The 25,103-nt window shown below is 40.1% G+C and overlaps 1 protein-coding gene across 2 annotated transcripts in view; it reads right to left on the bottom strand.

Moving 5' to 3' along the window:
• Positions 1 to 25,103, bottom strand: part of Shq1 (SHQ1, H/ACA ribonucleoprotein assembly factor) — a 98,085-nt gene that overhangs the window by 46,252 nt on the left and 26,730 nt on the right. For both annotated transcript variants that reach the window (XM_055628660.1, XM_055628659.1), the window contains exons 7-9: positions 14,394 to 14,548; positions 12,096 to 12,149; positions 10,676 to 10,799 (exon numbers count right to left, since the gene is read on the bottom strand). In XM_055628660.1, coding sequence (XP_055484635.1) covers positions 10,676 to 10,799; positions 12,096 to 12,149; positions 14,394 to 14,548 — 333 coding nt within the window. The remainder of the gene's footprint in view (positions 1 to 10,675; positions 10,800 to 12,095; positions 12,150 to 14,393; positions 14,549 to 25,103) is intronic.

The following is a 25,103-nucleotide window of genomic DNA, read 5'->3' as shown; positions in this document are numbered from 1 at the left end:
GGACATAAGACCCTTTCTTAATAGCCCTCCCATATAAATAAATGAGATTAAAAAATTTTTATTGATTACACTTTATTCACTTTGTATCCCCCCATAAGCCCCTCACTCCTCCCCTCCCGATCCCACCATCCCTTCCCCTTCTTCACGCATGCGCCTCCCTAAGTCCACTGATAGGAGAGGTCCTCCTCTCCTTCTTTCTGATCCTAGTCTATCAGGTCTCATCAGGAGTGGCTGCATTGTCATCTTCTGTGGCCTGGTAAGGCTGCTCCCCCTTCAGGGGGAGGTGATCAAAGAGCAGGCCAATCAGATTATGTCAGAGGCAGTCCCTCTTCCCATTACTATGTAACCCACTTGGGCACTGAACTGCCATGTGCTACTTCTGTGCAGGGGTTCTAGGTTATCTCCATGAATAGTCCTTGGTTGGAATATGAGTCTCTGGGAAGTTCCCTGTGTTCAAGTTTTCTGATTCTGTTGTTCTCCTTGTGGGGTTCCCATCCTCTCCAGCTCTTACTATTTCCCACATCTTACATAAGATTCCATGCACTTTGCCCAACAGTTGGCCATAAGTCTCAGCATCTGCTTTGATAGTCTGCAGGGCAGAGCCTTTCAGAGGCCCTCTATGGCAGGTTCCTAGGTTGTTTCCTGTTTTCTTCTTCTTCTGATGTCCATCCTCTTTGCCTTTCAGGATGGAGATTGAGCGTTTTAGTCAGGGTCCTCTCTCTTGATTAGTTTCTTTAGATGTACAGATTTTTAGTAGGTTTATCCTATGTTATATGTCTATATGAGTGAGTATATACCGTCCAGGTAATCTCCACGAATAGTCCTTGGTTGGAGTATGATTTTCTGGGAAGTTCCCTGTGTTCAAATTATCTTGTTCTGTTGCTCTCCTTGTGGAGTTCCCGTCCCCTCCAGCTCTTACTATTTCCCACTTCTTACATAGAATTCCATTCACTCTGCCCATCAGTTGGCCATCAGGCTCAGCATCTGCTTTGACAGTCTATACTGCAGAGGCTTTCAGAGGCCCTCTGTGGCAGGTTTCAAGGTTGTTTCCTGTTTTCTTCTGGCTTTCAGAGGCCCTCTGTAGCAGGTTCCGAGGTTGTTTCCTATTTTCTTTTTCTTCTGATGTCCATCCTCTTTGCCTTTCAGGATGGGGATTGAACATTTTAGTTAGGGTCCTCTCTTTTGCTTAGTTTGTTTAGATGTACAGATTTTAGTGGGTTTACTCTATGTTGTATGTTTATATGAGTGAGTATATATCGTGTGTGTCTTTTTGCTTCTGGGACAACTCACTCAGGATGATCCTTTCCAGGTCCCACCATTTACCTGCAAATTTCATGTTTTCCTTATTTTTCATTGCTGAGTAATACTCCACTGTATAGATGTACCACAGTTTCTGCATCCATTCTTCAGTTGAGGGGCATCTGGGTTGTTTCCAGCTTCTGGCTATTACAAATAAAGCTGCTACAAACATGGTTGAGCAAATGTCCTTTTTGTGTATTTGCGCCTCTTTTGGGTATATGCCTAGGAGTGGTATGGCTGGATCTTGAGGAAGTGCTATTCCTAGTTGTCTGAGAAAGCGCCAGATTGATTTCCAGAGTGGTTGTACCAGGAAGAAAAACTTTCTTAAAATTGTAATAACAAATTACCATGAGAATAATCTACACATTTTTAACAGCTAACAATGATTAGTGAGGACTAGAAATATTGGAGAGGCTGAGATTCTGTGAAACATGGTTTTCTTACCTTTGAAGGTCATTTGTACATTAACATCCTTTTAGATTGGAATATGTAGAAACCTACAAATGCTGAGGCTAATGTGCATGGGAAAATAGAACCACTGAACAGATAGGAACATAAACTGGCACTCTAAAAAACAGATAAGAATTCAAGTTTCTATGCTTCAGTGGACAGAAATTAGAGAGTAGTTCAGGCTGGCTCAATCACAGTCCCTACACTTTCCAACATTCTTGGTTTCTACTCCAAAGCTTGCTCCTATAAGACTTTAATTAGTGCTTAAGTGAACTGTATCTAAAACTAGATGATGGAAAGTCAGTATACCATAACCTTGTAGCCCCCATGAGGACTTGTCTGGCTTCAAGTGAATCATCCCTTTTCCCTTTGTTGAACTCAATGTTTCTTTTAAAGAAGGTACCTGCTTAAGTGCTGTGTACCTGCTAGTACTGAGTCCTTACTTCAGTACTTAGTGGCATAAACACTAAGGCCTGTGTTCCCTCTTACTTTAGTTTTATTCATAATCATAAATTTAACTCTGCAATCCAGCTAGTCCCAAAGAGGAATAAGGAAAATACATAACCCAAATGTCTTAGTTATGGTTTCTATTGTATAAATCACCATGACCAAAGGCAATTTGGGGTGGGGGGGTAAAGGGTTCACTTCTAACTTTTACAGCTTATAATCTACCATGCAGGGAAATCAGGGTAGAAACTCAAGGCCAGAGCCTGGAGGCAAGAACTGAAGCAAAGACCAAGAAGAAAAGCTGCTTACTGGCTTGCTCTCCTTGGCTCACTTAATTTACATTCTTCTTGCTCATTTGTTTTTGAGATAAGGCTTCTCTGTGTAGCCCTGGCTGTCCTGAAACTCACTCTGTAGACCAGGTTGTCCTAGAACTCAGAGACCGGCATGCCTCTGACTCTCAGGTGCTGGGATTAAAGGCCAATGCTGCCACTACTCTTATGCACCTGTGCAGGAAAGACAGGCCCCCATAGTGGGCTACATTGTTCTACATCAATCGTCAATCAAGACAATACCCTATAGACTTGCCAACAGGAAATTTGACAGAGATGGTTTCTCAACTGAATTTACTCTTCCCCAAAAACTCTTTAAACACAGCAAACTGACAAAAACAAACAAAACAAACAACAAAAATCCAAAGAAACAAATAAACAAACACAAGCAGGACACCAATGAACCACAGGGAGAGCACTAAGATTCTAGGATATGCAGATGAGTGGGATGCGTTGGTCTATTGGTTAATATGTACACACATCAAAAGCATTATAACTGCCCTCAGTTGGCAATCTCTCCCCTGCTTCCATGATGCACATGCCTTCTTTTACCTTTGTGAAGACCACATAATAGCCACCTATCCACTCAGTGCACATGGAAACCTGGGAAGCATTTGTGCTTGGACCGACATTTGCCATGAATATATCAACAGGACCATACGCTTTGGGATGAAATTCTCACCTTAAAATTTCTTCCCACAGGTGAACTTGCCACCAGTGCCATTATGAAGTGTAAAGTTACCACCCCAGCACATGACTCCTGGAACAACCCTGTAAAAGGAGAAACCCTTCTAACCACGCCCCCTTTCCCCTAAAGCCCAGAATATGAAACTTTTCTGCTGTCTCTTGAACTTGTTGTACAAACAAGTGAAAGAGATACAGCCCATGGACTCACCATCATCAATCACTATGTCAAAGAACACTTATGGTGCTGACCATGGCTAAAAGCAAGCGACTACAGGGGCCAGCAATGTCTGCAAAGCTTCTAATTCCTATTTCTATTGCTTTAAAATTTTACTGGGTCCTTTGCACAGACGAGCTTTGAGTAGGTACTCATTTAAAATGTCTGTTGAATACATCAATTAATAAATAAACTCGTCAACCAATTAACAGATACTTGATAGTAGTGGGAGCTGAGACATGAAAGTCAGGGACTTCAATACACTCAGTACGGCAGGGACTCCCCTCTGCAGGAGGTAACATGCCTTAAGTGACTTAAGTCAGTTTCCCTGGTTTTACATTTCACCCCCTACATTTATCTTCTGAGCTTCTCATTATACACACAATTCAAATAATAAACCAAAAACCAAACCAAACAAAAACAAAAAACAAAAAAAAAACAACCCTTGGGAGTAGCACAGCATAATTTCCTAGCTCTAGGTTCAATCCTCAGCAATGGAAAATAAAATTTCTAAACATCTTTTGGAATACGTAATGTTGTAATCCCCTAACCAAACTACTGCATTTTCAGGAGCCTGACATAGCAGGCACTCAACAAACACTTGCTGAACTGATTGTAGAATAGTTGCTCAGAATTTATTTAAACAACAAAAATTGAAAGGTCTACGGAGACATGTTAATATTCATCAATCTAAATTAATTCATGTAGTATTATTCTAATTTGGGGGTGTACTGTATACACCGAACTTTTGAAAGCATTTTCTAGAGCTGGGAACACGGCTCAATGGATAAAGCACTCTTTGCACACATGTGAGGACTGGAGCTTTGATCTCCATGTAAAAAAGCCAGGGGTCCTGGAGGCCACCTGTAATCCCAACAACCTGAAGGCAAAGACAAAGTATCCTAGAGAAAGCTGGCTACCTAGACTAGCCAGAGTCAGTGAGCCGTGGGTTCAAGTGAGAGCTGTGGGTTCAACTGACTTAATAAAATTAAGTGTGTCCAAAAAGACAACCTAAATCAACTTCAGGCCTCCATATACACACATATATGCACATGCATGTGTCCAACACACGAAAGCATGCATCTGCATGCATGACACAAATAAACACACATACATATACTCTCGAATAAATAGAATTTAAGTATTAAAAAATTCACTTGTAAAGTTTCATCAGAATTCAGAGTTCATGTGCCTCAATATGTAATCATCTACTTTTCTTAAAAATGAAAATAATGTCAGCCCTAAGGCCTATGCGTGGTGCCCCGGCAACTGTTTTTTCTCCACAGATCATGTTATTGTACAAAAGAGGATTGTAAAGCAGCAATTTCTGAAAAGCCTGTTATTATTGAGGTCAGTTAGTAACTGGTATATATATAAGGGCTGCAACTCATCTCAAGTATAACTGGCCGTTAGCCTATGGAGAAGGTTTCTTGGGCTGCATACTGCCTGATATTCATGTGTTTACAGGATAGGTTTCTATTGGCCTTAAAAAAACAGACAGAACAAGCCATGTGTGGTGGCACAGGACTTTAATCCCAGCACTCAGGAAGGCAGAGGCCAGTCTGCTCTTCAAAGCGAGTCCAGGACAGCCAAGGGTACACAGAGAAACCCTGAATTGAAAACCAAACCCAAACCCAAAAAAAAGAAGAAAAAAGAAAAGAAAGAAAAAAGAGAATAAATTTCCCTTACCTCTTTTCTGGGTACACTATACAAATAATAGCCCCCCTACTGAGTTACACCCCAGCTCTTCTAAACCCTAGCTTTATATGTACCAACAGCCAAAAAACTCCTTTCATACAATTGCCCAAACAAAATGGTGATGGAATTTAAATGGAAAACATAGTATATCTTTTAAAAATCCAGACTTAACACACAAAGGAGGGCCACATCATGAACCCCACACATTCACTGCCCAATCAGCAATTACCAGCTCACTGCCAATGTGTTTCAGTAGCACCCCAATCCATAGCCTCTTACTGAAACAACACTGGGTTTCTCAGAATCAATGCAGGTTATTTTGAAACCAATGCCAGATCCCATTTATAACAATTTCAATAGGCACAAGGGCCCAGAGTTTGAACTGGACAGACCTACAGTCAAGTTAGGGCTGTGCTGTCTACACTGACTGTTCACTTAACTTTTTAAAGACTACCTTTCCTCTATAAACATGGGGGCAGTGTTTCCTGCTTTTCTAGATGGCACTAGAAGCCAACTGAAATAAGAATGCATCAAAAGAAAAGAGCCTGGAGTGCGACATTAGAATGTAGCAGTGACTACATGAATGCACGATGGCTAACGTGTGATTACCATTTCCACTGAAGCTAACATAGAATAAAATGGGCCAAAGCCTACTTCAGAGCTGGCCCCAGAGAGTTCAACAGCCTGTTTCTGAGAACTGTAACTGGTATCTGAATCCATCAGAAAGCAGGAAAGAGCAACTTGTGTTGGTTGAGCAGCAAGGGCTCTTCTGGAGGCAACTGGCACTTTCTATGACAGCAAAGTCAGGTAACTTAGTCATTAGAGATGTGATCTGCAAATTAAACTAATAAAGTGGCTCCTTCCTACAACAGCCATCGCACTCACTGTTGGCTCCATAACATGGGGCAGGTACAAGCCAGACAAGCCAAGGCTTCCTCTTTACAAGTGCAGAGTAAAAATTTTAAGTACTCTTGAAATTTGACCCCTCTTGCAGCTAGGACTAGGAAGAAAGCATGTATAGACTATAAAGTATCAGAAAAACCTATAGGGTATATATTATAGGAAGCATGTGTGCTTCTACCCAAGGCAGTGGAGATACAGAATAAGCTCAATAGTGAAACTGAGTTGCTGCCCTCCGAGTCAGTCATGCTCAGCCTTCTCACAGAGGTAGAGTGAGAAAAACCTTATAATGTTTATAAGCTATAGATACAATGTATTATCAATGTATAATCAAGTGTTGGGTGATTTGTCTTATAGTTTCCAGTAGAATAAAACTAAGGTGCACTGGAAACTGTGCTCTTTCAACTTCTCTCATTACCATCTGACTGAAAACAGCTAAAGGATGGCTCCAGGAAGACTTCTAGTCACTCTTTAAAGAAAAAAAAAAAAAAATCTAAAGAGCAAGAAGCAGTAACAGTTGCTCAGGAGTCAGTAAAAGAGAATACAAGGGGGAGTATTCTCCCCCAAAAAGGACTGAAGAGGGGAGAACAACCCTATGGGCAAGGTCCTTTGTTAAACACTGAAACAGTACTTACTAGGGTGAGGCGAGGCTTCCCACCCCAAGGAAGTTTGGATTTAATATATAACAAAAAGAGATAAATAAGCACAGCCTTCTACAAGATTAAAGGAGGGAAGGATGCAAGAAACTTAAAGATGCTCAAGGCCCAGAAAAGCATCCTTGTAAAGGCTGCTGTGAAATCAGATAAAGCAAATTCATGGCTCTTTGAACACTCCCATCTTAGTCAAATAGTGATCATGAAATACTCTCTGTAGTTTCTGAAGCATTCCCATGGTTCTGGAAACTTGCCAGGAGCCATTCTGTTAAAGGAGCTCATCTGGCAGGTGGGCTTTCTGGAAGGGATCCAGTATTTTGCAAGGTCTATACCATGATACACCCCAGAACTGCTTCCAGTCTCTGACACTCATTTTTTGTGCACTGCCGTATCTCTCTATAATCTGATATGGTGTGAATTATCACTTTCTGGGTATTTACACACTCTGATTAAACAAACTTCCTATGGGACCTTATTGAAGATGTACTGCTGTTCAGATGAATTAATTCCTGATTATGGATTTGATTGATTTGATTTGATTTGATTCAAGCAATTTTAAAGTTAAATTGTTTTAGAACTTCTTAAACATCTTTAGAAAGTTTATGGCTGTATAAATACCTTTGTGGGCCTCCAGATGCCTCACAAGGAGACAGGCTTGAGACAGATTTGTAGCTTTCACTTACAAATCCTGGTATACACTATAAATATAGGCAAGTTGGTTTGAACTTCCCATGAACCCAAATTATAATGGGACTACCAAGCAATGTCTAATTAAGTACAAACCTTGATGTCATTATATACAAACTATTCTGTTGTAATTCCTTATACCTTGTCACCTTATGGCATTATATACTGTCATTTTAAATTTACTTTGTTTCTTAAAATGAAAGACAGATAAGATTATTGCCCGAAAGATAGCTGAAAAATGTGTAACCAAGTCAGTCCTGATTGAAAAGACATATATTCTTGTAACTTTTAGACCCTGTTAACCTTTAGACCCTGTCAAGCTTTGTCACTCTGAGCTCACTGTGAACTTATGTAATGGATACACAGATAAAAAATGTTTAGTTTTAAAACATGTAACCTGTTGTATTTTAGAATTCATCTGTTTTGTGATTAATTGCGTTTTTGACTATGAGGTAATTCCTTTTCTGGGAGTTTTCTCCCAGAGGTATAAAGGCTATACAGTAAACTGTGGCAACACACACATACCATTGGCAGAAACCCAGTGGTGGAAACTCATTGAATGAAAGCTGGCTAGAATTTGCTTCATCCATGAGTTGTAAATGTGTATACAGATATGTGTTTACATGAAAATATGTACATCTGTCTGGTTTTTGTTCATATGTTACATGAGTGTATATCAATTGTCTGTATGTATGTAAGGAGCCCCTTTTTATACCATCCATTGAATGTATGCATGAATATGTATAGGTCTATATGTCTGATTGTTTGTCTATGTGTGAGTATGGAACCAGCAGGCTAAACTTGCTGTAGTTTCTGCAGAGGAGATGCTAGCAAAATCAACATCATTGTCATATATAAGCTTGTGAGAATTCGTTGAAGTTAAAGTTTTCAACATCATCCGCCTTTTTCTTGAGCATGTGTGTGTGAATGGCCTTTGCTTACTTTTCCCCTTTTCTTTTTCTTACCAATTTACAAACAAGTTAACAGTGATTCAGGATCTATCAGCCTAGGACAAGCAGAAAAAAGTTAATTTTTAGCCTGTGGAGGCCTCCGCAGCCTGCCCCTGCACAGGAGCTAATTTCCTATCAGAGGGCCCCTTTTTACAACCCCTTGGAATTTTGGCTAAAAGCCATTTTATAGTCCTGGCTACAGCAAAAAAGCGATAACCAGTTAAAGTTTTTCTTCTTAGTAGCAGTGCAGCCAGTCCCTAGACCTATAGAAGGAATTCTGGGCTCCCTACCCTATTTCTTTCTCTTTCAATCATCTTTTGTGATCAGTTGTTGATCGGTTGCCTGAGCCATCAGCTCAGTAACCCAAGAGATAAAGTGAACAGGGGAACAGCGCATCCTGTTCCTGATTCTACCCTGGACCCTGGAATCTTGCCAAAGCAGAGAGAGACTTTGGCAATCTGACCCTAGAAGACCTTAACAGAAAGTCATCCATTTCAGATCAGGATTTCTTTGGTGGAAAGAGTCATTCATTACTTTCTACTATGAAAGCACTATCTGACCTTTACAACAGAAATGTGACTGCTGGGGCTGTGTTCTGAATTTTAAGTAGATACAAATTCATTGTTGGGAAACACCAAATGCCAAGCTGGTACCATTCCCACTTAACTTATGGAATGTCCAAACAAATGAGATTCCTTAGTGATAATAATGGCATTCCTGTGCCATCCACCTGTGCAGACACAGGTCACAACCTTCATTCACAGCTTGTCACCCTCACATCCAATGGCTCAAGTTCAGGACAGTCCAGCACTGTGCTTCCACACTGAGCACACCCTATGCCATTTACAGAATCCAGCGCTGTGGCTTGGCCATCTCACATTCATTTTCAATGGAGGCTCTAGTGTGTTATTTCAAGTTTCCTGCTGTTAACAAAATACAGCTGATAAGACTATTTCTTGTAAGTGATAATGATGAAAAGTTAAGTCTCAATTTCAGCTCTAACCTACTAAAACTGTTTGACTAATTGATCAGATTTTACATCAAGGCAATCAAATTTATTTTGGGTTATGCAATCACAGAACTGATTACTTTTCAAATAAAAATACAGAGCACCAGATTAGTCCCCAAAATAAAAAGTAACAAGTAATAGTTCATATGAATGAAAGCCAGAATGGATATATGTGGAAACATGCATAGAAGAGCTTGCTACAGTTTTGCTGGCTTCCCCCTGGAAGCCACAACATAAGAGTCCCAAGCTTAAATCTATGAACAACACTCACAGAATCCTGCAAAACTACAAAAAGCAGGTAATTGTGATATGCAGCTCCAGCTCGGAATCATTCATTTAGAGGAGATTGATTTTTCAAGGTAATTTTAGAGCTTCAAGAAGTAACACGGATGGAAAGCAAGGAAGGAAAAAAAAAAAAGGCAGTTTGTTTCCCACAGTTAAAGGAGATAGATTTCTCAATGATATTCACTCATTTATCCTAAACAATTCTTCAAAGTAAAATACTGCTAGTCTAAACCTATCAGGTGAATGAAAAGGCATCTTTCAGTTAACTATGATTCATTTTCACAATTACAATCTACTTCAAGCATGCCTACCCAAAGCAAGAATAATACAAGTCACACTGAAGACAAAAAGCCAGATGCCCCTTGGGAAAAAACATTAGAAATGTGATTTTACCTAACAATCCAATCAAGTCACCTGGACATGAGGGATGAATTTCCCTTTGTGTGCATGTGCTTGTGTGTGGATGAGCTTTCCTTCCTATGAATATAGACAATAAGCTTCTCTTCTTATGCTGAAGCCTACTGTTCTATTCTAATTGTTCTAATGATGTTTTTATGAGTACTTTGGAATTTGTTTTGAAGCCTGGAATTTTCCATAGCCAGAAAGTACTTGGCCTTTCATGCTAAACTTAGCAGGAGTCAAGAATCTTCAGAATAGTGATGAAAGTCCTTCCTGTTTTCCCAAGTCTAACTGACAAGTTCCCTCCTAAACAGTCAGTACACCCCTCGGGCTGAGTACCTGTGCTTTGTATTGGAACTGCTGGTTTATTTATCATGTCTCTCTGACAAAGCTGTAAACTTCATTAGAGGACAGGATTTTCTATCCTCATTACTGGGCCCACAGCCTGACCCTAGTGCCTAGAAAGTTACAGCAATCTGGGATGTCGGTGCACCCCTTTACTCTCCCTTTCTCAGAAAAGGTAAGCATGACTGAGCATCTCTGCCGAGGAACCATTACTGTTATATCCTGGAATGTGAGGGGTGGAGCTGAGCAAAAAAATCATGATTACATCTTCACATACTAAAAATGTACAATTTCTCATGCACAGATTTGCAAGCCTACCTTACCTAGTTGCAGTATCTTTATAGTATCTCTGTAGGCTTTCATCACCAGCTTGAAATGACGATAAAGTGGATAGCACAAGACTCTCCTTCCAAAAGACACCAGGATTTCATGAACGTCTGTCCAAGTCTATAAAGAGTCATCTCAGTAAGAAATTTCCATAAACGACATTACACAACAAAAGCACACAATGAAACAACCCCAATTAAACCCTGTAAACCTGGCTCACTGACACAAGCAAGATTCTTCTTGTACACCTTACTTTATCACAGACTTTTAATTCTTCATGCCACATCAACAAACCATAAATGTGGGTTAAGAACCACATACAAAGAAGGAACATTTTAGAGTCTTAATGAAGACAGGCATTCAGACCAAAGGCTCAGGTTTGAATTTTATGGCAGAGGGAGAATGGGAACAGGCTTCCTGACTTTATAAGCAGCTCCCAGCTGAGGTGGCTGACAAGGCTGCTGGCCCATCTTAATCTTGGAAGAGTACGAGTCTCCCATTGTACCTGTCTCAGTGCTGATCTGAATCTTACCTCCTCACAGAAGGAAGTAATGCATGAAACAATCTCCACTTTACAATTCAAAGTATGCTTTATCTGAACTGACGGTACAATTTTGGTGTTGAACAATTTATTCTGAACTCAGAAGCTTCAAAGATACTATTCTTTAATAAATTTTATGAGAACTGCATAAAAAGGCTTAGATACAAAATCAATTGTCACTACACTAGAGATAGTCGGCAGGACCAGTGGCATGGCTCTATGGGTAAATGTGCTGGACCTAATGATGTAAACCTGAGTTTAATCACGGGAACCTACATAAAGGTGAAAGGCAAGAACTGATTCCACAAAACTGTGTTCTGACCTTCACATGTATACTATAAGTACCATGCAAAATAAGTATGACAAATAAAATTTAATTTAAAAAAAAAGAGGTTGACAACTCTAACCATTAAATGATAGGATGAAGGAAATTTTAGTTACGTGGTCTGACCTAAGTTTCTTCAACTGTGAATTCAGCAACACTCACCTTATTGAGTGACTTACTGAGGAACAAGATAAATAAAAGATATAAGATACCCCACATGACTCTGATGGTTCACTATCATCTAGCTTTATTTTCTATTTTTGAACTCTGAACCCCAATTTATTAACATACCTGCAGCTTCACCTACATTTTCCCAAACATACCAGAGTCCTTAGTGTTCCTACATACAGTATTTCCCTCCACAATTTTTAAGATGCTTACCTGGCTTGACTATCCCACAAAGTTTATTTTTAAAAAAGTATAATAAAGCCAACAATTTAAAGACATTAAAAAGTTTTTAAACAACAACAAAAAACTACCAAAATTATGAACAACAGAAAAACAACTTTCTGATCAACATAAGCCTAAACAAAAAAAGTAGAAATCGTACCTCAAACCAGCAGAGTGTTGGGCTGAGCTTTCTGATAGTCCATGCAGACTCAACCTTTGTTTGGGAGAAAGGAGTGTCACCTTCAGAAGTCATTTGAAAATGAAACAATATATCCAATGAAACTAGTACGTGAAAATGATGTGTTTATGAATGTCAAAAATTCATCATACTGATGGAGAGATTAATAGAATGATACCTTTTTTGTTTGCTTTATTTAGAATTTTACTAAAGTAAACACTTCACTGATGAGAGTATCAGAATTAACACATAAATAAGTAGGGGCATTCAAACAAAACCGAAGCAAAATGTTTGCTGTTTCTTTCCCTACTAAGGCACTAGCTGTTGAACTGCAGTCCTAACACCTGAACACCCTTTCAGAGAATGCATGCGAGATCAGCAGGAGTCCAGAGACTTTTGAAGTTGCAAGGCTTCATGATCTTAAACATGCAAAGGGAAGGCAAATTGGTAAATCTGATCAAGTATAACCCATTCACTCATCAAGATTTAGTATGTGAGAATAAAGAGATGGCTCAGTGGTCAAGAATAATACTAGTTGCTCTTGTCCAGTGCGTAGCTCTCATAGCCATACATAACTCCAGTTTCTGGAGACCTGATGCTTTCTCCTGACCTCTCCAGGTACAAACATGGTGCACATACATACACGCAGGCAAAACCTCATATACATGAAATTTAAAATCTTTTTTTTTAATTTAAAAGACCTAATAGTGGGCTGATGACATGGCTCAGCGGTTAAGAACACTGTCTGCTCTTCCAGAGGTCCTGAGTTCAATTCCTGATAACCACATGTGGCTCACAACAATCTGTAGTGTGATCTAATGACCTTCTCTAGCATGCAGGTGTACATGCAGATAGAGCATTCATATACATAAAAATAAATATTTTTTAAAAAAAGGAAAAAAAAAGACCTAATAGTATGAAATGAAGAGCTGGTGTTTTTCTGTCCAAGTAAACATTCTATCCATTTAGAGTGTCTTTAAAAAATGACTTGAGGGACTTGAGAGATGGCTCAGTGGTTAAGAGAACTGTCTGCTCTTCCAAAGGACCTGAGTTCGAGTCCCAGCACCCACAAGGCAGCTCACAACTGTCTGTAACCCCAATTCCAAGGGCTGTGACACTAATGCACATAAAATAAAATTGAAAGAAAGACTTGAAAACAAAGTATTTTCAGATATATTACATTCTTGATAACCCAAGATTATTCACTTAGATCATATGCAGACTGCAACAGTCACTTCAAAGATATTCACAATCGTGACAACCAAGAATTGGCATCTTAAACTCTACTATTGAACTAGTACTATGATGTTACATGAGATAAGTGGATTAAATCATAGTGCTTAATGCTGTAACCCAGAAAATATATACATACACGTACACACTCATGCACATGTGCACACACACTCACAGTGAAAACAAAAACACACAGAGACAAAATTCCGGTGTTATAAATCATTTTGTATAACCAGAAAGAAAAACAAAAGCATGGACAAGGCTGACTCTAAGCACAGGCAATTACCAACAGCAGGCCCTGATCCAGCGGTCTCCACCCCACGCCTGCACTCCCAGTACTCGAGGAAGCAGAGGCAGGCGAATTTCTGTGAGTTTGAGGCCAACCTGGTCTACAAAGCCAGTCCAGGACAGCCAAGGTTATACAGAGAAACCTTCCCCCAAAAAACAAACAAACAAACAAACAAAAAGTTAAAGGAAAAACTGGAAGGATTGAGGCCTTGATGATGGCACCCAGTCTTTAAAAACACATGACCCAACACATTTGTATGGCTTCTATAGCATACAAATGAACAAAAAGATGAAAGTAGGGTCTCCATTTACAGCACGGGCTGGCTTTCATCTCTCAATCCTATCTCAATCTGGAATGATTCTTTTGAGTAGCAAAAAGAAATATAATTCAAGTTTTGAAAAAATTGGGACTTCTATACAGGCTGTATAAGTATACATTCTGTATGTTTACATTCTTTTCTTCAAACGGCTTTACTTTGCATGTGATAATGAAAGCTCAGATAAAAAAAACACGAGGAGGTGTGGTAGCAGGCTCCTTGGCCACTCCCTACTGTCCACCCTTCCATCTCCTTGCTCTGCTACCTATTTCATAGACCCAATGCTAAGAGAGAAGAGACAAGGCAACCTATTAGCACTATGCTTCAGGATGCTCCCCACTACCAACCCCACCACAGGCACTTCAGGCTCTGCGCTGACAAGCGAGCGAGGGCGGAGCTCCCGTTAGCTAACAGTGATCTTCACTGGCAAACAAGGACTTACGTTGTACTCTCCTTCAGTGACGCGGACTTCATAGCAATAGGCCAGAAGAATGTCAACTAAACTGTAGTATACTTGACGGTGAGCTGTCCTGTCCAGCAGGTAAGACTTATTCACAAATTTCCGAAGCTGATATTTTTCCTCTTCTGAAAAAGACACTAGAAGAAAACACAGTTCTGAAAATTAAAATGCCAATTCAGGTTCCTAAAACTACCAGTGCAGAAGATTTGCTAAAATTGGAATTCTGAATATAGAAGGCAAAATCAAAGTTATTTATCCCTAGCTCTGCATATAAGGCAATTTCTTAAAGGAGGCTTCTCAACCTTTATTAAGAATCTGTTCAAACCTTCCAGACCTTTCCCTCCTATCATAGCAGTATGCTATACTTGGAACATTTCAACAGGAGTTTCTGATTTCACCAATCTTTTTCCTAAGGCTTATTCTATTTTAAATTATGCATACATATATATGTTTGTATGTGTGTGCATGTGTGTATGTAAGTGCAAGAAGCCAGAGGTGTCTTGACCCTAAGAACAGACATTAAAGATAGCTATGAGCTTCTGACACAGATGCTGACCAATCTGGTGGGGCCTTTTTGTCAAATGATGTTCCCTCTTCCAAAATGACTCTAGCTTGTGTCAAGCTGACATTAAATTACTGGTGTACCTTCATACACATACTTCCTATCCCGCCTGGAATAAACTTAACAGTGCTTTTCCCATTCCTTTTCAGTTTAATGGATTTAAGTGACCGTGGTGAGAAGAATTCTGAGATGACTTTCCAAACAGTGGCATCACTTCCTTTGTAGGATAGATCCTGTCACTCCATTCTGTCCAACAGAATATAACAAAGACACAGGACAGTTACAGTCATGCTTACGTTCTGTTACTGTTAGAGCAAAGCCAGGGTGCCCTAACTGGTATTGTCCTGTGGTGGGGTAGCCCATGAAAAGGCCATGTAGCGGGAACTCCCGGGACCTCTACAGTCTGAAGATTGACCCATGTAAGAGCAGCCAAAAAAAAAAAAAAAAAAAAAAAATGGGGCACCATCTTGTAGCTCGAGGGAAAAGAATTCTGTCAACAGGCGATATAAGCTTGCGGAAAAGAACGTAGCAACCAACACCCACTTTTTAAAAGAGGTGGGCATATTTGGCTAGTAAGCATGTCCAAACTCTTAGCATTCCAAATTGATGCTGTCATGTCATTATCACCACACCCAAGGAACAAAACAATCTAGCTACAAAAAGATCATAAAAAGGCCTCATGATGTTTTATGTAAATTTAGGATGTTGTGTTTGGCTATATTTATAGCTCTCATCCCACAGGCCACAGGCTGATCACATCTGAGCTACTACGGTCTTCCAAGGCTCTGAGCCCATCAGAGCCTGACCTGACCTGTAATGCATGGGGACTGTGAGAACACAAGCCTGGGGATAAGCTGTTGTACAGCAAGAAACTCTTAAAACTGTGTGAGACTCACCACTGGGGTCTTCAGTCAGTGCCACTCTGCGTAACAGAGGTCATTATTTCCTAGCTGTGTTGGCAAACTGGGTTTGCTCTTTCAACTGCCCATTGGATTGTGTTCTGTCCAATTTTTCCTATTAAGCAATTTGGCTTGTCAAATTTTTTGAACCTTTTGTATATTATAAATATAAATCCTTGGGCCAGCACCCAGCTTAGCAGGTGAAAACATTTGTCAATCATGGCCAAGGACAACTAAGTTTGATCCTAAGAACTCAATAAAGGGGAAGGAGAAAACCAACTCCACAAAGTTATTCTCTGACCCCGACCCAAGCATGGAATACATACAACCACACATATTACACACACAAGTAATAAGCTAAATATAAATCCCAAGCAAATTCTGAATCTGCTGACTTAGTTTTAAATACCTTTTGCCACAAACACTATTTTCAATTTAATTCCAAACAACCCTTTTTAAAAAACAAAACAAAAGCAACAAACAAGCAGACAAACAGATTCTGGATTTGCAGCCTTTTGGTTAATGTCTCCCCAACTCCTAAGTCTTAGAGGAAGTCTCTTTAAGATTGTTTCACTTGGGGCTGGAAAGATGGCTCAGTGGCTAAAAGCACTAGCTGCTGTTCCACAGGACTGGTTTGAGTTCCAGCATGTACATGATAGTTCAAAATCATCTGTAACTCCTGTTGTAGGGGATCTGACCCTCTCTTCTGACCTCTGCCTGCTAGCATCAGGCACAAAGGTGGTACAGATATGTGTGTAGGCAAAACACAAATACACATTTAAAAAAAAAATAGTAACAGTAAAAACAAGCAATGGACCAACCAAACAAACAAACAAACAAAAAACCCCAACTATCTGGAAGCCAGCTTTTAACCACCTGAGACTCCACTATATTCCAGATGAACAGTGAATCCTCAATATACTGAACTACTGCTTTGTCAGACAGATTTGCTACTTCTGTTACTAAAATTACTTCAAAGTATTTTTGCTTTTTTTCAACTGTTGCAAATACAGTATTTCCCCACTTCCATCATTACATACTTCATGATAAAAGAGAAAAATATTTCTTTTCATATATCAGCCACTCTACCAAATATTGAATACATATTCCAAAACAACACACTGAAATGCTTAAATGTTAATGATACAACAAAATGCTTTGTTTACAAGAAGACAAGCAGTAGGAGACTTCAGTTTCAAGTTTCCTTTAATGCCTACAATTTAGGCAATCAGCCATGCATCTCTCCTTTTTTTCTTTTTTAACTTTTTATTGATTCTTTGTGAGTTTCATATCATGTACCCGAATCTCACTCATCTCCCCATCCCTTCATAGCCTCCCTCCATCCTTGCAACTTACCTGGCAAAAGAAAATAAGATAGAATAAACATGTATACACACACACACACAAAACAAAAACAAACATGTCATGGGAGTTGTAGTGTGTAACAGTATATTCTTTACTTGCAAATGTTCATTCACTGCAATGAGTCACTGGTCTGGTTTGAGGTGTCTGGCTTCTGCTACACTATCAATACTGGATCCTCATGTAGACTCCTTTAGGATATCCTATCGCTGTCCTGTGTCATGAGAGCCTACAGCTTTGGATCTTCAGGACCAGCCTTTTCATTCGCTCCAGCAGATCATAGATGTGGTAGATGTTGGGCTGGGCCAACTCAAAGCCCTGGATCTAGGCCTGAGAGGTAGCTGAGTTGATTAGCCTGCCAGCTTTCTCACACACACATGCACCACCAGGGCGAGTTCTCTGGCACTGCTTCAGCTCACCCAATGCTGTAGTCGGCAAGGGGCAGGGGCAGCTCTCCTGCTCTCATACCATGCACCTCTTAATACTGTCTTTAAAAAAAAAAAGAAAAACAACTGTCTTCATGTTTTTATTTTATGATGTATAAATACATGTTTTATGTGTGGGTGTATTTGTGTGTGTGTGTGTGTGTGCATGTGGAGGCCTGCAGTTGGCATCAGCTATTTTTCTCCATGCTTTCCACCTATTAGTGAGCCTGGAGCTCACCAATTCAGCTAGTCTAGCTAGCCAGCTTGCTCTAGGATGTTCTGTCTCTTGTTTCTAGGATTGCAGGTGGGTTATCACATTCAGCCAGCACTGTATTTTGTGTGTGTGTGTGTGTGTGTGTGTGTGTGTGTGTGTGTGTGTGTGTGGTGGGAGATCCAAATTCAGTGCCTTCCACTTATATGGCAAGCACTTTACCTACTGAGCTAGCTCTCCAGGCCCACCATGAAATCATTTTGTAGTTACAGAAAGATCATGTAACATGCTTTTCAATTCAGTCTCATACTAACATTATTAGTTCTCAACACCATACAAAGTAAAAGACTTTATCTACAGAACAATCAGAAGGGGTAATTTAAAAACACAAACCGTTCAGTTTCTAGCTATTATATGCAAAACATGACTGGATTAGTTACTTTTCTGTTGCTATCATACAACACCATGACCAAAAGTAACTTAGAGAAGGAAGAGTCTATTTGGCTCACGGTTCTAAAAGGTAAGAGTCGATCATGGCAGGGAGCTGGGATGTATGGCAGCAAGCAGGGGCAAGCATGGCAACAGAACAAAAAGCTGAGCACTCACATTTCAACTACAAGCAGCAAGCAAAGAAAGACAACTAGAAGTGGGTGAGATTATAAAACTCTAAAAGCCTACCTCTAGGTTCTCCTAAATCTCCCCAGTTAACTCCACCAACTCGGAAACAAGTGTCCACACACCCCAGCCTACACAGGATATTTCTCATTCAAATCATCAGCACATACTCATGGCCATAAAAAATACATTTAGCCCAACTTCAAAAGCCCTCAAAGTCTTTCACAACATTGTTCAAAGATCCAAAGTTCAAGGGCTCTTCTGAGACAAGGCAATCTCTTAACTGTAACCCCTGTAAAATAAAAAAGCAAATGACATACTTCCAACATAAAATGGCAGAGATCATGCATTACTATCCCAAAAGGGAGGAATGTGGCCATGAGGAAATACCAAACCAAAGTAAGGCTGGAACCCAGCAGGATAACCTTCAAATCCTGTAGCTCCATGTCTAGTGTCAAAGCTCTGTTCCTCCAGCCTGGGGTGTGTCTTAGTTACTTTTCTATTGCTATGATAAAACACCATGACCAAGACAACTTATGAAAGAAAGCATTTAATTGGGCTTACTGTTTCAGAGGGTTAGAATCAAAGATGGCAAAGGCATGGCAGCAGGAACAGCTGGGCACTCACAACTTGATCACTAAGCAGGAAGCAGAGAGGGCTAACTGGGAATGAAATGAGTCTTTCAAAACCCCAAAGCCCATTCCTAATGACACACATCCTCTACCAAGGCCACATCTCCTAACCCTTTCCAAATGACTGTACCAACTGGGAACCAAGTATTCAAACATATGAGCCTACAAGGGTCATTCCCATTCAAACCAACACAGACTGGTTACAAGGGTCATTCCCATTCAAACCAACACAGACTGGTTTCACTCCCAGTATGCAGCTCTTCATAGCAGATATCCCAGGTTGGCACTCTTAACATCTTGAGGTCTCTAACACAACCCAGGCTTCAGTTTCACAACTTTACACAATGTCCTCTCACAGCCTTGCAGGGACTCCCCAGCCACATGTTGCCTGGCCTCAATGGCTCTCTAAAACCACAGGAGAAGAATCCATGATCCCCTTACCCTTCCATCCTTCATGCTGCCAAAACCAGCATGACGTGGGTGACACTGCCAATTTGGCTATCTCTAAAGTACACCTGATCTCTCCTCTTACAAACTAGTAATTTTTTCTATCTCTTATCAGTCACTTTTAAATTAACTTAAAAAGTTTTTCATTCTACTAGAAGAGTAGCCCTGCTTCCAATTCTGATGCTTCATATAAAAATAATGTCAGAATGACTTGCAATGCACAAGTAAAGACAGGATAAGCTGTTACAATGAAAAGCCCCTGAGAGCAGAAGAATAAGAGCTTAGGAAAAATCCAAGTTCCCCTCACTCTACTACCCTGGAAAAAGGATGGGGCCTAGTGGACACTGGCTCCCTGCATAGAATGTCTTTCTACACATATCCAAGATAGCTGCTCTAGGTTTATATCATCTTCTAAAGCAGAAAGTAGGAGGAGGATGGCAAGCACCTTTCTAAAAAAGGGATCCAGAAAGTCTACTTATCATTATGTCTCATCAGCCAGCACTCAAGCACACAGTTACACCCAGCTGCAAGGAAAGAAAGGAATCCCAGTCACTAGCAGATGTGATTTGCTCAGCTGTAAGTCAAGGAGGCTTCTTACTAAAAGAAGAGTCATAAAAAGATATATGGCTCTATGCTGCCTTATCCAGAGACTAAAAATTATCAGGCTGCCTTTTAATATTCCCAAACCATTCTCCTGACAGACATACAGCTGCCCAGTCTCTTTGTGTCTTAGCTCAACAAGACTGTCCTCCTATTCATCACATTGACAAAATTCAGAAGACTATAATCATATAAAATGATATCAGCTCTTGCATTAATTTGGGTAAGTGTTCCCCATAAGCCCATGATGTAAATAAAGGCTCTGTTATCCAGTCTATGGTTGGACTGTGATATAGTGGAATCTTTAGGGTGAAGCCAAATGGGAGGACACAGATCACTGGGGGTGACCTTGAAGAGTATAGTAAGAACCCAGACCTTTCTAATCTCTTTCACATCCTGGCTATAGATGAATGGCTTCCGTGAGCTTCTGCTATGATCTTTCTGACTCACCACAGGCCCAGAAATATAGGAATCATGGAATAAAGTCATGAACCAAAGCAAACCTTTCCTTCTTTGTGGTTGACTTTCTCAGATATTCTGTTACAGTAATAGAAGGCTGACTGCCATAGCCCTTTTTATACGTAAATTTCCAAACTCACTTCTGCCCTCTTGTATGAACTCAAGTTTAACATGACTGTTCCACTTGTTTAAAATTTTTCCAGCCTATCCTCTGGGGGTGGGGGACAAAACCTTAAACACACTGAAATTAGCAGAACAAGCACTCCTTTTACTCATGAAAATGCACTCATTGCCAAAAAAAAAAAAAGTTCTGAAATATATTTAGATAATTTTTCAACCATGTTAACCAATCTATACAAAAAGGGAAGAAATGCATGACTTCCACAAATGACAAATAATTTTGATAACTCATTTAATTTGTTGACCATGATGGTTAAGGAATATGTATTTTTAAAAATAAAACATAGGTATGTATCACATAAAGCATTCTTTAGAAAACAATATTTAAAAATAAAATAAGACAGATAACTGAGCATTGTTTGCCTCATTAGATGACTTCTCTAAAGATGCCTTTATTTAAATAAAATAGTGAATGATTCAACTTAAAGAAGCAGCTACATGAAGAAACAAACTCAATACATGAAGAAAATACACCTGACAAAGTATTTAAGACCTTGCATTTAGCAAGAAGATTTGAGCCAGGATTCCCTAAAGCGCAGTTTTCCAGACAGTCATTAATTTAGCTAATAGGAAAGTACCAGGTGTTCACAGTGATATTATCACTAGAGAAAAGCCTTTATACCCTGGTTGACTAATAAAGACCTCCGTGTCCACATAACTCTTGAATCAGAGTAAGCATGCCCAGAACTGTTTTTAAACACATCGGCTCTTATACAGTCATGTCTCTCTTCTTAAGTAATGATACCCATTTCACATACTGAAAAAAGTTACCCTCAGTATTGTAAGCTCCAAAGTTACAATCCACACATGGAAGAATATCTTCACATTATAGACCGCTTTTAGTGGTACAGCAGAGGAAAGCCTACCTGACTTTCCTCTTGAATTTACAGATGCTAGTCACCACTGGTCTTTTCTTAAAATACCATTGTTTTTCCTGAGAATTTCTAGGTTCCATCTTTGGCTTTTGTAGCATAAATACATTTTATATTTGATCAAGTCAAAAGAATCAGAGGATACACAACAAATGTCTAGAGGACATCACTAGAGAAAGCAAAAGTCTCAGCTCCCTAAAGCCCAATTAATCTAGGCTGTGAATCCCATCCTGAAGGGGAACTTGGGGGAATCTGCACACAATTAGGTTTAACCCAGCAGCAACACAGGAAATACCTATAGATGCAGTGCTAGCAACACCTGCGTGACTTAGCTCAGAGCTCACGACATTTTAGACAATTACACTCCTAAAAATAATCTTTAGTGAAACAAAAGCCAGCTCAAAAGGGTGGAAGGAGACACTAGTGCCCAAACATTAAAACAAATGGCCAAGGGCCATTAGCACCTCACAGCTATGTTTGAGATCTGTAAACGAGTCCCAGGAAGATGGAAAAATGTTGGTGCAATGCTTGCTTCCTTCTGATTTTGTTACTTTTAAACCTTCTTTTCCTCTTTAAATCCCCCTCCCAAACATCCCTGTCTTGTCCAGATCAGTGATTCAGTCATCCATAATCTGGCTCCCTGAGTAACACATCTCTGTCTATTACATCGTGCGTGCACTGGAAACAGATCAAGAAGCTGTGTTGCATTCAAGCCTTTAGCTAAGTGGGCAGCAGCCCTGCCATGCTACCACTTTTAAAGCTGACACTACCAGTTATCTCCTCAAACACTCAAGGGCTCACTGGAGCCAAACAGGATGGCCCTGCAAGGAAGTTCATAGACTGTAAATGTTATGTAGTGTCATAACAAGCAATTATGTGCCAAGACTCTTGGGCTGATTTTAACCACGGAAAGACAACTTGGGAAATATGGTGAGTCCATCCTCGTGAAACCGGAGCTCTGAGGGAGCACAGCATTTAGCACTGCCATTCATAAGTCTTTGGGGAGGAAAATCTGGATCTTCATAAAGCTGAAGATGTTAACAACAGTTTCCCTGCTATAATTCTGGGTTCCAATAAATAGGACCAAAGTCACTACCCAAGGAAACACAGCAGAAAAGTTTACCTCCTATAGCATATCTAGCACTCAAAACAAACAAAGCAGGCTACCATAGAATGATGAAGGATGACTCCAAGACGCACCCCTTCCAACTGCATTATCCTATCTAAATGGCAACATCTCACTGTGTAACACAAAGCAGGAAGGCCAGGCAGCAGAGAAGGGCAGAGATGCTTCTGGAGGACGCAAGAAACATGGCAGCAGCATGTTTACCAAGGTAAACAGAACTGTAAAGCCAGTTCTTGCTTTATTTCTTTTCTCCCTATTTTATCGTAGTTCAACACACTTCAGTTCCTTCCTCCAGTTCTGAGTGTCTCACATATTTAAATCAGAATAAAATAAAAGAAAAAGCTCATTAACAAGGAACTTTCCACTAAAGATTTGTAAAATACACCAAAATGGCAATTTGACAGAGAAGTCATTCCATTCCTGGCTCTCCCGCCATTCAGTTCAGTCACTAACAATAATCTCTAACACTCACAATGTAAGCTTTCCCCAATACCGCTCATTCAATCCTGATGGCAGCTCTGAGGGAAGCAGAGGATTTCCACAGCAACCCAAGGCTGCGCACTCGACTGGCAGAGAACAGAGAAGTTAAATGCAAGCCTCACGGTCAGCCATGTCCCGCCTGTACTTAACCTTACACCTGACATAATAGAAGAGGTCCTTTCTGCTAACACAGCTCAAGTTCTTCCACCTCACATCACATACCCTTCATGTTTTAAAAGGTGACTTTTAGAATGAATCACCATAATGGCTAAGCAGACTGACTGCCTGAACCACCAGCTTGGCTACAAGCCACGGGTCAGATAAAGGGTAAGAAGGCAGTGGTTAGAAGGACAGAGCACTGGCTCAATCTGCTAAATTACAGAAGACCTAACTCAAAGGACTGCTGACATGGAGAACTGGTCTCAGAACAGACTGCCATTTATTAAAGGAGAGCAAGCTACAACTGAGATCAAAGGGAAGGCCTTCTTCTGATTTTTTGGGCAACTAGCTCACTCTGGTGGCGAGAAAACTCAACTACGGAGCCAACAGCTTACCTTGCTAAAACACTGCTGAAATGGGAAAGCAGCTGACCTTTGTGAGCTGACCTTTGTGACCTTGAGGCCTACTTAACATATTATCGTTGACTGCCCAAATGGAGTCAGCAATGCTACATCTGAAAGTCTATTAGCTGGGGAAGGTGTCTAAAGGCTTCTTAAGCACATATCAAATACGACCACAGAATGCACTGAAAACAATGACACATGTATCCATGCTCATAACCAATAGTCTAGATTCGAGTTACAATGGCAATTTTCACTCTGGTAAAAATTAACTAAACTCTACAAAGCTTAACCATAAAAACACTAAATATTACTTAATAGCTATTATATAATAATCACTATAGCCCATGCTAAAAAGAGTGGACAGCAGGTAACTGGACCACTTGAAGACGATTTTTAGGAGTTGATGCAGAAGAGACAGTAGCTACTTCAGTCAGACTGAGTGTAAAAAAGGCTGCTGTACTACCAGTGAGAGCAGTAAACCAAACCCCAAATGACTTCCATTAGTAGAGCCCAAATGTTCTCCAATCATGAAGAAACACTGCCAAGGACAGTAGCCAGTGATTTCCATACACAAGAAAAGTTGAGTGATCTGTGAATGCTCACATGGAAGATTTCCAACTTACACTATAATCCAAAGCAAAAGATGGCAAGAACACAGACACAACACCTTTTCTGTACAGCATCTTAAAAAAAAAATATTTAGATGTGGTGTCTGTACTTTAAACAGATCCAGGCTAGAAATACAGCTCATGGGTAAAGTGGGGTTTGATGGTCAACACAAAAATAAATTAATTTGAAATTAATTTATATTTAATTTCATAATTAAGGAAGGAAAATGTATGTTCCATTTAATATTCTTCAGAATGTATCTTCTTACCTACATATTTCTTTCATTAAATGCTGAAATTTAATTTTAGTATGTAAGGAAAAGCCAAATCACCCTATCCGATAACGTGGAACTCCTGCTCTGATCTAACTGAAACCATCATGACTCTACTATACAGACTTAGAACAACCAGCTTGGGTTAGAGCCAATGATGAGAGCATATGCACCCAAGAAAGGACTCTGGGTAATGCTTTTGTTCACAGTCATCTCTTATGGCTTGAAAGATCCTCACCTCAGTGTTCTCTAGTACAAACTGTTTTACCATGCTCTGGAAGCTACAATGGGAAGACAGCCATGCTGGCTTCCCCATAGCACAACCTGTGAATAAACTGAGGCGGCCACATCCAACGTGCAGTAGAGTGACAGAATGAGC

This window comes from Psammomys obesus, unplaced genomic scaffold, assembly GCF_907164565.1.
Source record: "Psammomys obesus unplaced genomic scaffold, mPsaObe1.curated_primary_1811, whole genome shotgun sequence".
Taxonomy (NCBI): domain Eukaryota; kingdom Metazoa; phylum Chordata; class Mammalia; order Rodentia; family Muridae; genus Psammomys; species Psammomys obesus.
Note: the sequence above shows the minus strand (reverse complement) of the source record. Positions and strands in the feature narration are given on the sequence as shown.